Source organism: Crinia signifera, chromosome 12 (genome assembly GCF_055691185.1).
Source record: "Crinia signifera chromosome 12, ASM5569118v1, whole genome shotgun sequence".
Lineage (NCBI taxonomy): Eukaryota > Metazoa > Chordata > Amphibia > Anura > Myobatrachidae > Crinia > Crinia signifera.
Window position 1 is genome coordinate 58435336 of NC_139228.1, and position 14656 is coordinate 58449991.

Genomic DNA, 14656 nt, shown 5'->3' on the forward strand with positions numbered 1-14656 from the left:
CCGGGTGCAGGGAAAAGGAAAAGGAGCCCTCACACAGCCGTGAGGGTTTAGGGAGGGAGGGGGGAACCGCAACACATCGCCGCCCATCGCTTTGGCGTTAATAATCGCATATGTTACTGCATATGCGATTATTAAAACTGCGAATGCCGGCGATGTGTATTAGAGAATCCCGCCCTTAAAATGGAGAGTGATAAACAACCAGCCAATCAGCTCCTACCTGACATTTTTCAAACACAGTTTGTGACATGGCAGGTAGGAGGTGATTGGCTGGCTGTTTGTCACTCTCCATTTTATCACTTTTGAACAGGGATGAAGACCCTTCACACTCAAGCTGTTGTTGAACTACACATCCCAGCATGCCCTGCTCCAGTTTTGCTATTTGGCCATGCTAACACTGTTGCAGGGCATCCTGGGATGTCAAGTGGCAACAACAGCTGGAGGGCCCATCCCTGTTCTGGAAGGTGCTATAAAATAAGTAGAATCTGATTGGCTGCTACATCTAGTCTTTTTTAAGCCTGCACCTTCGTAAAATACCCCTACAGCATACATATATGATATGTAATATGACATATATACAGGGAAATCAGTGCAGTGTTACTTCTGCTGCATGCTCAGATGGCACCCTGCCCAACCCACATGCACACTTCCGGAAACATCTGGATAAGAGTTGGGGACAATTGTACAAATATTAGCATTTTTAGGCATCTGCTGTCCCCCTAAATTTGGCTTGCTCAAGTTAGGGGTGACCATCGACAGCTCCACAACCGATGATCGATCGGTTTCCACTATTGGTGGTTAGGCTATGTGTATGCATAGACTGAGCCCAGCACATATGCGTAACAAGGGCCGCAGTCACCATCGATGTTTGCTTACTCTCGATGGTCGATGCCCCCCCTACCTCAGGTTGCCCCATGCTGGATACTAGGCTACTATTTACATATGCTGTGTCAGCAGGTTTATGCCAAGTAAGCAACTGGGTGTTCGTACTAATAAAGTGCAGTAACCATAGCAACAAGTCACCCAATAGCTTTCAGAGAGTTAGTGCAAGCAAGACAATAGGACAAGATGGCTGACTGGTTGCTATGGGTTACCAAATGTTTACAATTCCCACTTTGTAATTAAATATACAATAATCGGGGGTGAGTAAAGAAAGCTGTAAGGGGCATCTTGGCAGTAAGGAGCAGATTGATTGTACTGTTTTACATTACAGGGGAACTGATGTGGCCCATGAGGTGTATTGGGTTGCCCGGAAATTTTCCAGAACATATCCAAATGTCACAATCACGTAACAAATCCGCAGTTGTCTCCATTTCTGTACCCCAGCCATTGTTTTATAAACACATCCGCTCTTGGAAAATATCATATTTAAAATGGGTGAATCTCCCTTAATGTTCCAGTTCCAGCGAGTGATGTTCCAGCGAGTGATGCTGTACTTCATCCATGCTGTGTGTCCTGGGGAGAGAGCGTTTCCCTGTCCCCCGACCGTTTCACGTAGACGCAGGAGTCCTCGTCGGGAACCAGTTGTGCTAAATTCCCTGTGAACGCGACCAGGTAGCGACCTGTGAACAACATAAGATACTGTTACCCTGAATGCTGGGGGTAGTAACGTTACATTTGTGTCATCCAGTTTTTACAAATTACACACTTTTTTTAACTTTCATATTAATTAAAGTACACAAAATGATACTCTTAATAAAGATATACACATAAATATTGTTAAAATAAAATAAACTTCCATGCACCTCTCTGGTGCAATGCATACCTTCCTTCAGCTGCATCACACTGAGTGACTCACTGAAGTCTGGGCATGCTCACTGTAGAGAATTGCTTCAGGGCTGCACAGGCAGCAGCCCATAGAAGCACTGTAGCTCTGAAGATTTGCACAGAATGGCTTCCTGCTGGAAAGCTATTGCTGTCATCGCTTCATGTACTGACAGCCCAAGAAGGGGAGGAGTTTCCAGCCCTGTGGCTCTGTGCATGATGAGCAGTAGCAGCTTCCAATAGTAGGAATCTACTACATGCTGAACTCCTCCCCACAGGGTTGGGCTGTTGCTGTGTCTGCACTGCTGCTTCATGGAGCCTGGTGAGAGGAGGTTACCAGCATGTCAGAGACACAGCCAGTAAGCACCAGAGCTCCGGAGGTGGGGGTGGGGCCCGGTACACTGATATCTCTGGGGCCCCCTAACAACGCCCCCTTGAGCAGAACATTTTTAGTATACCGCTTATTGAATGTGTTTTTTTTATTTTTATAAATGACACAATTAATATTCACTAATACTGGAGGGGTGTCTGGTTAAGTACCCTTACAGGAATCCAGGTGGGTGCCTTTATAAACCATTTCTAGGCACTGCACTGCTGCAGCTACGCTTACAGCCCATCAGAACTTTGGGGCCCCTCACAAGCTTGGGGCCCGGTACAGGTGTCCCCTTGACCCCCCCTGTCGCCTGCCCTGCCCGCAGGGTGAAGCACCGGAGCTCTGGTGCTGTCTGTCTGTGTCTCTGGTGTTGGGATTTTGACTGGAGGGGCTGCAGCAGGAGCCACAATTTGAGAACCGCTGATCTAGACAGAAGCTAATTCGTTGCTATAGACAACTGTTCTATTTAATCTCTCTCCAATAGTAAGTTCACTAAAGATTTGGAAAATGAAAAAAGGCTGTTTCCCATAGCAACCAGATTCTAGCTGTCATTTTGTAGGATATAATAGAGAAAAGACACTTAGGCTAAAATGTACTAAGACGGGCATTCTAATTCACATGAGATGTTGCTATGGGAAACCAATCAGATACTATCTTTTATCTTCTTGAAGGTGCAATATAAATAAGAAGTAGATTCTGATTGGTTGCCCATAGCAATGTCCCATGTGAAATAGAACTCCCATCTTAGTCAATTTTGGTCTTAGAATCTAATAGGTTGCTATGGGCATCACCAATACTTTTCATTTTCAGGCGCTTTTGTAAATTGACCCCCAAGGCTGGATATATCTCCCCCAAAGATCATGATTTAGAACTGGACACAGTTGCAGCTGCTTCTTCTGTCTTCCTGCCACAATGCCCATGCTGCTGTGCGTATTGAGATGCAACGTTGGCTGCACCACCATACATTGCCCCAGCCCTACTGCATACCCTCCAACATGGCCCATTCCATTAGGTACAAAATGCTCTGTTCTTGGACTTCCCTGCCAATGGCAGTTGCAGATGTGAGCCTGCAGCACAGTCCAATATTCAAAAAGGGGAGCCACACGTACTGCCACCCCAAACATCCTGGGCTCACTGACAGTTGATGTGACCCCCCCCCCCCTCTTTGAATTTTGGACTGTGCTGGAGTCCAACCTCTGCAACTGCCACTGGCAAGGAAGTCCAGGAACAGAGCATTTTGTACCTAATGGAATGGGTCATGTTGGAGGGTATGCTACTGTGCAGCCGCCGTGTTGCTGTTCCTTCAGGGAAGTTTCATTTCCTGCACTAAGATGGCCGCCGAGGCTACTAATGAGCATGTGCGGTGCCATCTTGGGACTGTGTGAGTGCCACATTGCCACAGTAGTTCCAGTGAGACCTGCGATTACCTGCTGATTAAACCACTGTTCCAACATCCTTCACTAGCTACCCAATACCTACTGTATATATACTCATCAAATGGTGAGATGTATGACAATTGTTCAACAGCTCAGTTTCTCTATCTACCAGTGTGTATAGCAGTGAGTATAGCTGTACTCACTGTTATACTCTCCAATGAGTAAGTATCTGGGCTGTTCGTAGTTGTAAGGTATCTGCTGGTGTGTACAGATACTCTGCCTGTACACGTGCATATTTTCAACACAGAGGATCAGATGTATCAAGCTTCAAATTAAGGGGGAGATTCTCTAAGCGAAAAGTTCGGTAAAAACCCAGTTATCGGGGTTTTTACCGCATTTTGGGATGCAGTAAGCATCCCCGCCGGGTTACCGCGATGCCCCATAGAAGCCAATGGGCTTCTACCGCAACCCTCCGCCGCCCCGCGCCGACCCCCCGCATCGCCCCCTCACCTGTGTCCGGGCAGCACAGAGCTGTGCTGCCCGGACCTGTGACCTCCTCCCTGCACTGATCCTCTTCCGGGTGCAGGGAGGAGGAGAGCCCGGCGCAGCAGCAGCAGCGCCGGGTGTGTGAGGGAGGGGGGAGCCGCCGGGACCCGGCGACTCTCACCGCAAAGGACAGCTCTTAACGCAAGAGCTGTCCTTTGCTATAATTATCGCATATGTTACAACATATGCGATAATTATAAATGCGATGGGCGGCGAAGGGGGGCGGAGATTCTTAGAGAATCTCCCCCTAAGTGAGTAATAATCAACCAGCCAATCACCTCCTTACTGTCATGTTTCAGTCGGGGATTGAAAAAAAAGACAGTTGGGGGCTGATTTTCCAGTCTTCTACACTAAGCACTTTCCCAAAGATTAAGAGTGTGTACAGTAATTCTCCGACATTGTCAGCACAACAAGCCCTGTGGCACGATAAGTCTTGGCATTGCATAAAAGCCTTTTAAATGTATTCACAATGCCTCACTGCCGGCCTGCACTTATCTGCATGATCCATCGTATAACAGAGGCGATAACTGCTTAGATAAGGATCCGAACAGCAGAGAGCTGCCGGGAAAGCCAGCCGCCGTAACTGGGAATACGGGGATCTTGTGCAATGAGGTTGGCATTCAGCCGCAGAAAAGAAAAAGGAAATTGGCTTAAAAATCCAAATGCTAATTACTGTACACCCTAGATAAGGTATCCACTGCTTTCAGAAGAGGTAATGAGGTTATAGCTATTAGATTAGATGTAGGGGGAGGTGCTGGGGGGTGGAGTCTTTAAATGTAGATAAGCAGAGTTTGGAGTGGAGTAGAAAAAAAAAGGGGGGGGATTTCAGCTGAGAAAACGTTCCACCCCTATATTCTGCTTATAGATGATGTGTAATAGGCATCTGACATACCAGAAACAGGTCATGTTTTCTGTATTTCTTTAACCAGGTATAGGTGATTTATTCTATATTGCTTGCCAGTAATTATCCCTACTTTTCCACATACATAAATCCTGAAAACATGTCCTGCTGGGAGTATTTGCAGACTGTAGTTGAACCCCATAACAGAGAAATATATTAATATATTCAGTTTATGCTACACCTATTAGGGGGAAATTGTACTAAAATATGAGTTCTATTTCACATGGGATGTTGCTATGGGCAACCAAACAGAATCTACTTCTTTATTTAGCACCTTCTAGAAGATAATAGATAGTTTTTTGATCGGTTGCCCATAGCAACATCCCATGTGATATAGAACTCCAATATTCGTACATTTCCCCCTCAGTCTTGTAAAGCAACGATCACGTCTGAAAGTCACGGGGTACTTACCGGTCCACGTTCGCTGCTGACCAATAACAAAGCTCTGGCAGCGAGGGCGACTGTTACAGATCTCCGCAGCTTCGGCGGCATCGTGTACGGCCAGCAGGCACCCCTGGTAGTGATAGGACGGCCAGCACCTGAAATCTCCGGCGCTGTCATTCATCCGGAATCCTCTCAGCGCGGTATAGTCTGGGTAATGAAAGCACAATATCCATTAGGTTCATTCCTGGTCGCTACTGCAAGCGATGGGACCGTGGTGTGGTCAGTCTGACATCTGCTGCACTGATCACAGCTAATTGGGGGCCAGATGTACTAAGCTTGAAAAGTGATAAAATGGAGAGTGATAAACCACCAGCCAATCAGCTCGTAACTGCCATGTTACAGGCTGTGTTTGAGAAATGACGGTACTTGTGTAGTTTCACGGCGCCAGCGTGCGCCACTCTGTCTTTGAAACTTGGCTGCTTGCAAGACTGCCTTACTTTACTAAGCTATGTTATCAGCGCAGCGCCTGTTTGAATCCTGGCAGTTTGCCAACTGCTTTACATCTGTAATCTACGTTATCAGCATCCCGCGAGTCTGTCTTACTTGTGTAATCTACGTTATCAGCGTCCGTTAACAAGTACGTAGTTAGCGTAGTCAGTCAGCTGGTAGATTGAGCGGTACGCTGTTAGCGTAGTTGAACTATGGGCGCCAGCTTCAACTATTTATCTGTGGAACTACAGGTGCCACAATGACCTGTCAGCGTTACCTGTGTAGTTTCATGGCTCCAGCTTGAAGTACATTGTCAGCGTAGTGACTCCACGGCAGCCCAGCGCCGACAGGTCATTGTGGTACTTGTAGTTCCACAGATAAATGCTCTGCAAACTGCTAACAAGGGTGCATCTAAATTTAGACCCTTACCGCGTCTAAATTTTAGTTGGGTATAGGGGTACATAGGGGTGCAGTGTGCAAAACACTATTAAACCTGTCAACAATGACACTTGTCAACGTAACAGCTATCGGCGACCATCGAATGATGGGGGAGGTTCCTTCTTAGATGGACAAAAGCATGTGCACTGCAGGGGGGCAGATGTAACATGTGCAGAGAGAATTAGATTTGGGTGAGTTATTTTGTTTCTGTGCAGGGAAAATACTGACTGCTTTATTTTTACAATGCAATATAGATCTCACTTTGAAGCAAAACCCCACCCAAATCTAATTCTCTCTGCACATGTTACATCTGCCCCACCTGCAGTGCACATGGTTTTGTCCATCTAAGAAGGAATTTGCCAGAAGGAGTGAACCAGAATAAGGCCCATAGGCAGTACCAACGTAATAACGAGGAACAGCCCAGAGGGAGTCTATGGCCGTGCAAGCAGCAACTATGGGGCCATGTTTTTAGATGTACATGATTTAAGCTGAAGGCCATATTACGCCTCTGTTTTTTGATGCCACTTCCTGTTACTGCCCCCAACCGGTCCCTTCATGTTACCACCTCCAACCGGTCCCTTCCTGTTACCACCCCAACCAGGCCCTTCCTGTCAATCATTTTGCAATATAATCCTCCATGAAAAGTTCCTTAGTTGGCACCTACTGCGATCGCGGCGCAGGCAGAGTCTGCTGATAATTGCACAGCAGTAGCGTGAACATCAGCCTCTGCATACAAACATGAATTGGGCTCTATAACCCGTAGCGAGGAAAGGTAAAGGAAATACGTTTAATATGGGCCACTGTGTAACTCACCGCTCATTGCGGGACCCTGGCTCCGATTCATCCCAGACTTGTAAAAATCCAAAACCTCCTCAAAAGCCTCTAGTGTGTCACGTATCCCAAAGCGTAGATCACCTGCAATAAAATATACATGAATTGGCCCATCCGCACCTATGGGGAGACACAGACAACTGTTTTGTCTCGTACCTGTGGCGTTCATGATCTCCTGGAGCAACGGTCGAAGGGCAGGAGGTGAGGCGTGAGGTAAGAGGTAAGTGAAGAAGAATCTGGAAGGTGAAACGATACAGGCACATTAATTATCCAAGAAATCACTTAATTAAAACAAATATAAACTGACGCCAACACCTGTACGCAGCGCCCACTGCAGGAACAGACACTCTGATAGTGGATTCCACCAATAGTGTTGATTAATTAGGAACTAGCAACAAGAGGCACGAGGCACTAGGGGTTGAGGCACACTAGCGAACCAGATAATGCATCACGACACTGTATGAAGGTGATGGCTTCACTTACTGAAAGTGACACTGTTATTTAATGCTCTATGAACAAAGGAATCCTGAGAGGGTTTGCAGCACAGAGTGTTTACAGCAGCCGTTTACTGCAGTCGCAATACCTGTATGCATTGTAGAGGTTCCGCTTCTCGTTGGCCCCTGTACACACCCCGCTGACGGAGCACCGGACAGCGAACGTCCTGGCGGGGAAGGTGAGGGCACAGTCAGCGTCGCTGCTGCATGCCAACTCGTCGCTGGTGGCATCATCCATGTCCGTCACTTTCAGACTCCTGTTCACCAGGACAAACTGCCGTGGCTGGAAATCCAGGAGCGCGATGGACCCCATGGGGGAGTTGGCCAAATAATGTAGCAGCTGCACCAATTCCAAGCAGATCTGTCCACAAGTGAGAGAGAGACAGCGTCATATAAGGTCCCCATCTCTAACACATTGGGTGGTGTCACCACTGTATCGTGTGGGGTGATAAGGCAATAGTGGCCCTGATATCTCAGTATAGGTCTACTATATATGCATCATTGATTGCAAGGCCTCGGTCACAGGCCCTTACTTAGATCTGATCGCAGTACAAATTTGTTCTCAAAATGGATAAAACCATGTGCACTGCAGGTGGGGCAGATGTAACAAGTGCAGAGAGAGTTACATTTTGGTGGGGTGTGTTGAAACTGAAATCTAAATTGCAGTGTAAAAGTAATGCAGCCAGTATTTACCCTGCACAGAAACAAAATAACTCACACAAATCTAACTCTCTCTACACGTTACATCTGCCCCCCTGCAGTGCACATGGTTTTGCCCATTTTGAGAACAAATTTGTACTGCGATCAGATCTGAATAAGGGCCATTATGTGCTGTGCTGGCATGAATAGCGTCAGCAACTGTACAACTAGAACGTAGACAGTCAAAAGGTCGACACCAGAATGTCAATTTTTTTCCATGTCGCTGTAGTTAATATGTCAGCATTTAACACGTTGGCACCTGCAACGTTGACATATGATATGTCTACATGGTCAAAATGATGACCAATGTTAGGGTTAGCTGTAGCGTTGTGTTAGGATTAGAGCTATGGTTAGCAATAACATTGGGTGCCGTCGTTTTGAACATGTCAACATAGACTACACAACATAATGAAGTCTACATTTTGACTGCCGATAATCTAAATGTTAACTAAACATTCTGAACCTGTTTACAGTGACACAACAAATAGGGCAGTATATGGTAGCTGCAGTCAGTATACAGTATATGGTAGCTGCAGTCAGTATACAGTATATGGTAGCTGCAGTCAGTATACAGTATATGGTAGCTGCAGTCAGTATACAGTATATGGTAGCTGCAGTCAGTATACAGTATATGGTAGCTGCAGTCAGTATACAGTGTATGGTAGCTGCAGTCAGTATACAGTATATGGTAGCTGCAGTCAGTATACAGTATATGGTAGCTGCAGTCAGTATACAGTATATGGTAGCTGCAGTCAGTATACAGTATATGGTAGCTGCGGGCAGTATACAGTATATGGTAGCTGCAGTCAGTATACAGTATATGGTAGCTGCGGGCAGTATACAGTATATGGTAGCTGCGGGCAGTATACAGTATAGGGCAGTATATCGGTATACGGTCGTTGGGTCGACATGCATTGGGTCGACCACTTTAGGTCGAATGTTTAAGGGCGACATGGTTGAAAGGTCGACACAAGCATCAGGTTGACAGTCAAAAGGTCGACATGAGTAAAAAAAAAATTGAGCCGACAGGCGGTATTTCATGCCCTACCATCCACTACGGCATGGAGGGAGAATAGAATAGTGTGCGAGCATGGCTCGCCAGGCGAGGGAACGCAGTGCACCGATATGGGGTCCATGTCGACCATGTCAACATTCGGGACAAACAAAAAAAGGAAGAACCCACGTTGATGTTTAGACTGTCGGCCTAGACACTGTGGACCTAATGCTTGTGTCAAGCTCCCATCCATGTCGGCCTTAAGCATGTCAACCTATTTGAGGTGTCGACCTAAGCCATGTCGACCTCCTGTCATCTACCTATGCATGTCAACCTTTGGTAGGGCGACCCAATTACCCATACCCAGTATATCTTAGCTGTGGTTAATGTGCAGTATATGGTAGCAAATAGTAAATAGTAGGGCAGTATATGGTAGCTACGGGCAGTATACAGTAGGGCAGTACATGATAGCTACGGGCAGTATACAGTACCGCAGTATATGGTAGCTGTGGACTGTATAGAGTATATAGTAGAGCAGTATATGGTAGCTATGGGCAGTATATGGTAGCTGTGGACAATATAGAGTATATAGTAGGGCAGTATATGTTAGCTACGGGCAGTATACAGTAGGGCAGTATATGGTAGCTGTGGGCAGTATAGAGTATATAGTAGAGCAGTATATGGTAGCTATAGGCAGTATACAGTAGGGCAGTATAGAGTATATATTAGAGCAGTATATGGTAGCCACGGGCAGTATACAGTATGGCAGTATATGGTAGCTGTGGGCAGTATAGAGTATATAGTAGAGCAGTATATGGTAGCTACAGGCAGTATACAGTAGGGCAGTATATGGTAGTTTGCGGGCAGTATACAGTACAAAGTAGGGCAGTATATGGTAGCTACAGGCAGTATGCAGTAGGGCAGTTTATGGTAGATGCGGCTAGTATACAGTATATGGTGGCTGCTGGCAGTATAGTGTGTATAGTAGACAGTATATGGTAGCTGCGGGCAGTATACAGTAGGGCAGTATATGGTAGCTATGGCCAGTATACAGTAGGGCAGTATAGGGTAGCTGCGGTCAGTATACAATACGGCAGGCCAGCAAGGTAACATACAGATCCCGGTGCAGAGTTGGGGATGTATGTAATAGGTTCAGAGTGTACAGAGCCAGCAGGATTCCAGAGAGTTTGCTGCTACATTTAAAGCGGCAATCAGTTAAAGAGCACATCCAGCTTTAAATGTAGCAGCAAACTCGCTGCATCCCACCGGTTCTGTAACCGCAGAACCTATTATATAACCCCCTGCGTGTAAATATGATCAGAATAGGAGACAGATTTAACGAGTGATATTCTTGTTATCACTCATTATCAATGATAAATGGTGATCCATCCAATCAGCTCCTAACTATATTTATTTAATTATTACCAGTTTCTTATATATCGCACACATATTCCGCAGCGCTTTACAGAGAATATTTGAACATTCACATCAGTATATACAATGTTACGCTGCAATTGGAGGCGCGGGGCAACACTATAGCGGATTCTGCGCTGTGCCGCATTGTGACCTCTGACCTCTGGTGTGACCTGTATGTGGTGACCTCTGGTGTGACCTGTGTGTGGCAGGGACACCTCCTGTGTTACACCTATGGGCTGTTTGCACACATGACTCTGCTCATTAACCCTGTCACAGCTGGAGAGAGATGCACTGAGATTAGAAGCCGCAGGTAGCCCCCAGCAGCTGACGGCATAATGCCACTGATACAATCCCCATTGTTTGCTCTTTTTCTTACCTTAAATCTCTCTTCCCAGGGGGCCTGAAGTAGCTGAATCATCTCCAGGGGTGAGCCGAGCTCCAGCATAGCGGTGACCCTAACGCCAGAGGGTGGACTGTCCTCATAGCACTGTCCACGTAGCTGCAGGCAGAAGAGAAGGGTGATTACAATGCAAATGTGACTGTGGGGGTTACATCGTTAGCAATCAGACAGCCCATCAGTGGGCATTCACATTGGCAACCATGCTGTGGGCATTAATGAGGCATGAAGTACAATGGGCCTTATTCAGACCTGATAGCAGGACAAATTTGTTCTGAAAATGGGAAAAAACTTGCTGCGCTGCAGATGGGGAAGATGTAACATGTGCAGAGTTATGGGCCATACACACAGGACGATCTAAAGGCTATTTCTAAGCGATCTGACTAGATTGTTTATAATTGAAGCACGGATCACTCCGTGTGTAGGCCGCCCCGAGTGATGGCGATGCACGGTCCCATGCGTCACCATCGCCTGACTAGATTTATACCAGAGAACACTGGCCGTGACACATCGCTCAGCCCACCCAAAGTGTAGATCAGGCTGCAGAGCATGGCCAAGGTGCGCCTGCCAGGCTGACTGGCCTCTGCATGTCCCCATAGTGTGTGCCCATCTACATGGATGCTGCCCGGCTATCTACATGTGTGCATATCTCCAAGCATGGCACAATCCAACGGTGCCCGTTCTGCGTATCTACAGCCGAGGTCTATGCAGCCATGGTGACAGCAAGGGTGTAGAAGTCCCAGATTGGGAATCCCTCACATTTGGTGAGGTTTCTCCTGCAGAATGTGACACATGTAAAGTAGCCAGGCCCCATGTTTATGTAAGGAGGTGACGCGAGGTGAGGTCAGATGGAGGTAAGGCCTCTGCCTGGTGAGATCTCACATAGCTCTGGTCACTTCTTCCCACCCTGGGCAATCTCTGGGCACTGCCATTGCTAGGTCAAGCTAATAGTATATCATTATTCGGCCCAATGCTGAGCTGTGCCAAAGAGCTGACAATCTTTTCTCTCTGTATTATGTATTATGTACACTTCCCATGAGAATCTATTTTCCATATATGTTTCCCCAAGATGATATTTTGGATGTACCCCAAGTGAGTGCACATTCCTCCGCTGCCCAGAGAGAGAGAGGTCAGTTCGGGCCCCTAGGCGTGGTGCTATCCGTATTCATTCCCAAATGATGGAAACTGGCCGCGTGGCATAGCCAGGCCGCATAACAGTACCAAACAGGGACCTGACCGGTGCGCAGCATTTAGAATGCCGACATGGCCCACTGTGTGCGTGTGTCGACAGCTGGAATGTCTGCATAGCATGTTTTAGGTACTTGAGCCCTAACATAACACTAACATGGGCTGCGGACATTGGGGGTTATTCAACCAGAATAATGAACCAGAATAACCCCCATTGTGTCTGTCGAAGTTCTGAGTGTCGGCATTATGACTGCAAACTGAATCTGGGTGACCCGTAATGAGCACTTTATATCACAGACCCCTGAGAGCATTATCTAGATCCCCTTTGCTTACTGACGATAACACATTGCTAAGGGGACTCCGCTCCTGCAAATAATTTCTCCCAGTAATCCCGCCTGCTTCTTGTACCCCTCCACCCCCTGTGCCACCCCCCAAAAAACACATGTCCTACCTGGATGATGCCGGGAGAATGTAGGATCTGCAATAGTGCCACCTCCTTCTGCAGCTTGTAGGTGGCCAGTCTGTGGCAGCCGCCGTAGTCACCGTAGAGTTCTATGCAACGTTTCATGTCGTTGCCCTCAGCGTGGACAGACTTTAGGGCAACCGCCTGGCCATTCCCTAGTGTTCCCTTCAGCACTAGCTTGGTAAAGCCAGACCCGATATAATCAATTCCTGTTATGCGGGCGAGATCCTGGCATGTCAATGCCCCAGGTGGCACAGTTCTATCCAGGGGGACGGGTAGGTCCATCTCCGCCGGTTCCTCCAGGAACCTCAGGACATCCTCCTGCTCCATCGAAGTATATCTAAGTCCCAGAAGAGTTTTATAAAAGAAAAGCAAGCTCTTCTGCCACTCCATGATTTCCCTTCTCATTTCCATGCTGGGGTGAGAATGCAGCAGCGACCTGCGCTTGGTATTGTGGGGGCAACTCCCATAGGATGAAAGCTTCAGGTAAGCCACAATCAGGGTGAGGGCAAATCCACAGAATATACAGTGTCCCCTCATAGTGCTGTGCTCAGGGAAGCTTCTCACCTCTGGCCTTTACTGTAAATGAGTTCATTAGGAGGGGGCTGCCTGTCCCTGTTTGGCTAATGGGTGGGTTAATAGGACTGGGTGGACACCCACTGAGGAGTGCCTCACGGAGCATTCATCCCCCTGTCTGACCTCATCCTAAATGCTCTGTAGTACCTTGACTTCAGTTAATTAAGCTCCCTGCTGCCACCAAGTGGTCGACAAGCACAATGCAGCTCTCATGTTGGCAAAGGCTGATGATTCAGTGTGGTCATTAGGTCGACAGTCAAATGGTCGACCACTATTGGTTGATGGGTCAAACAGGCGACATATAAAAAAGTCGACATGCATTAAGTCGACATTAGTTCTGAGTGTAGTGTATACCTTTCGCATTTTTTGGAAAAAAATGAAGGCTGAAGGAAATTTTTTTTAGAAAAAAAAACATTTTCGTGTGTCAACCATTGCCATGTTGACCTATTGCTTGTGTTGGTCATTTGTCATTGTCTAGGCTGACTTTAATTTGCGAATGGCAAAAAAATATTTTGATATTCAGCGAGCTGAAAAGATTTGTGAGTGCCCTTCTCCAGAAACATTTGAATACCGGCAGCGGGTGTGCACAGGGGCAGGAACAGGAGCACAACAATTGAATTCCCACCAAAGGGTCTGATTCATACTCTGTGAACCTTTGAGTCCCTCCCCATAATGTGCTGGTCTGTGAACCTTCGAGTCCCTCCCCATAATGTGGAAGCAAAATTTTGCAGGCACATCGCTAAAGTGCAGAAACAATTGCTCGCACATGACTGGCTGCTCAGCATAGCCGCAAAGCCAGATGCACGCTGGACATGTTTCGCAGTGGCCAATGCAGGCTTCCCTGGAAGCAGTATGGTCATTAGGGCGGAGTAAAAAAATTGAAATTGAGATATTCAAAATCGCTTGTGTGGAAAAGTTGTGACTTGACCGGAATAAGAAACGTGCAAAAGCATTTTGATCTGAGTCAACATCTTCTGTTCTGGCAAGAGACATAAAGTTTTGCTTTTTAGGTGACCTATGAAGATGCTCCGATCTAGTTAAAATTGTCATGATGTCTTAGAGTGGTTCATTAATATACTTTAGCATAGGAAAAGAAAGTACGAGCTTGTCCTAGTGCAAAGTGACTGACTTTGATGGGAGAAAAAAAATCCCTGATAATTAACCCATCATGGTCACAATTGTGAATATTGTGTTTTCTCCTGAACGTGTTTTTTTTTTTTGGAGAGGATGCTCTGAAATTGAAGAGACCAAGAATAAAATCTTGGGGCAAAAAATCAGGGTAAATCCCTTTTGTTTGCCCTTAATAGAATAATTCACACTTGTGTCTTCT

The 14656-nt window shown here is 46.7% G+C and overlaps 1 protein-coding gene across 1 annotated transcript; it reads right to left on the reverse strand.

Annotated features, from left to right (window-relative positions):
• Positions 1-283: 283 nt before the first annotated feature.
• LOC146049636 (extracellular tyrosine-protein kinase PKDCC-like) lies at positions 284-13425 on the reverse strand. Its single transcript, XM_083166199.1, has 7 exons — positions 12739-13425; positions 11079-11201; positions 7683-7954; positions 7256-7335; positions 7082-7183; positions 5369-5548; positions 284-1559 (listed from the first exon to the last, which is right to left on the reverse strand). Exons 1-7 carry the CDS (start codon positions 13288-13290, stop codon positions 1435-1437), a joined length of 1434 nt encoding a protein of 477 aa, XP_083022325.1. The 5' UTR covers positions 13291-13425; the 3' UTR covers positions 284-1434.
• Positions 13426-14656: the final 1231 nt, after the last annotated feature.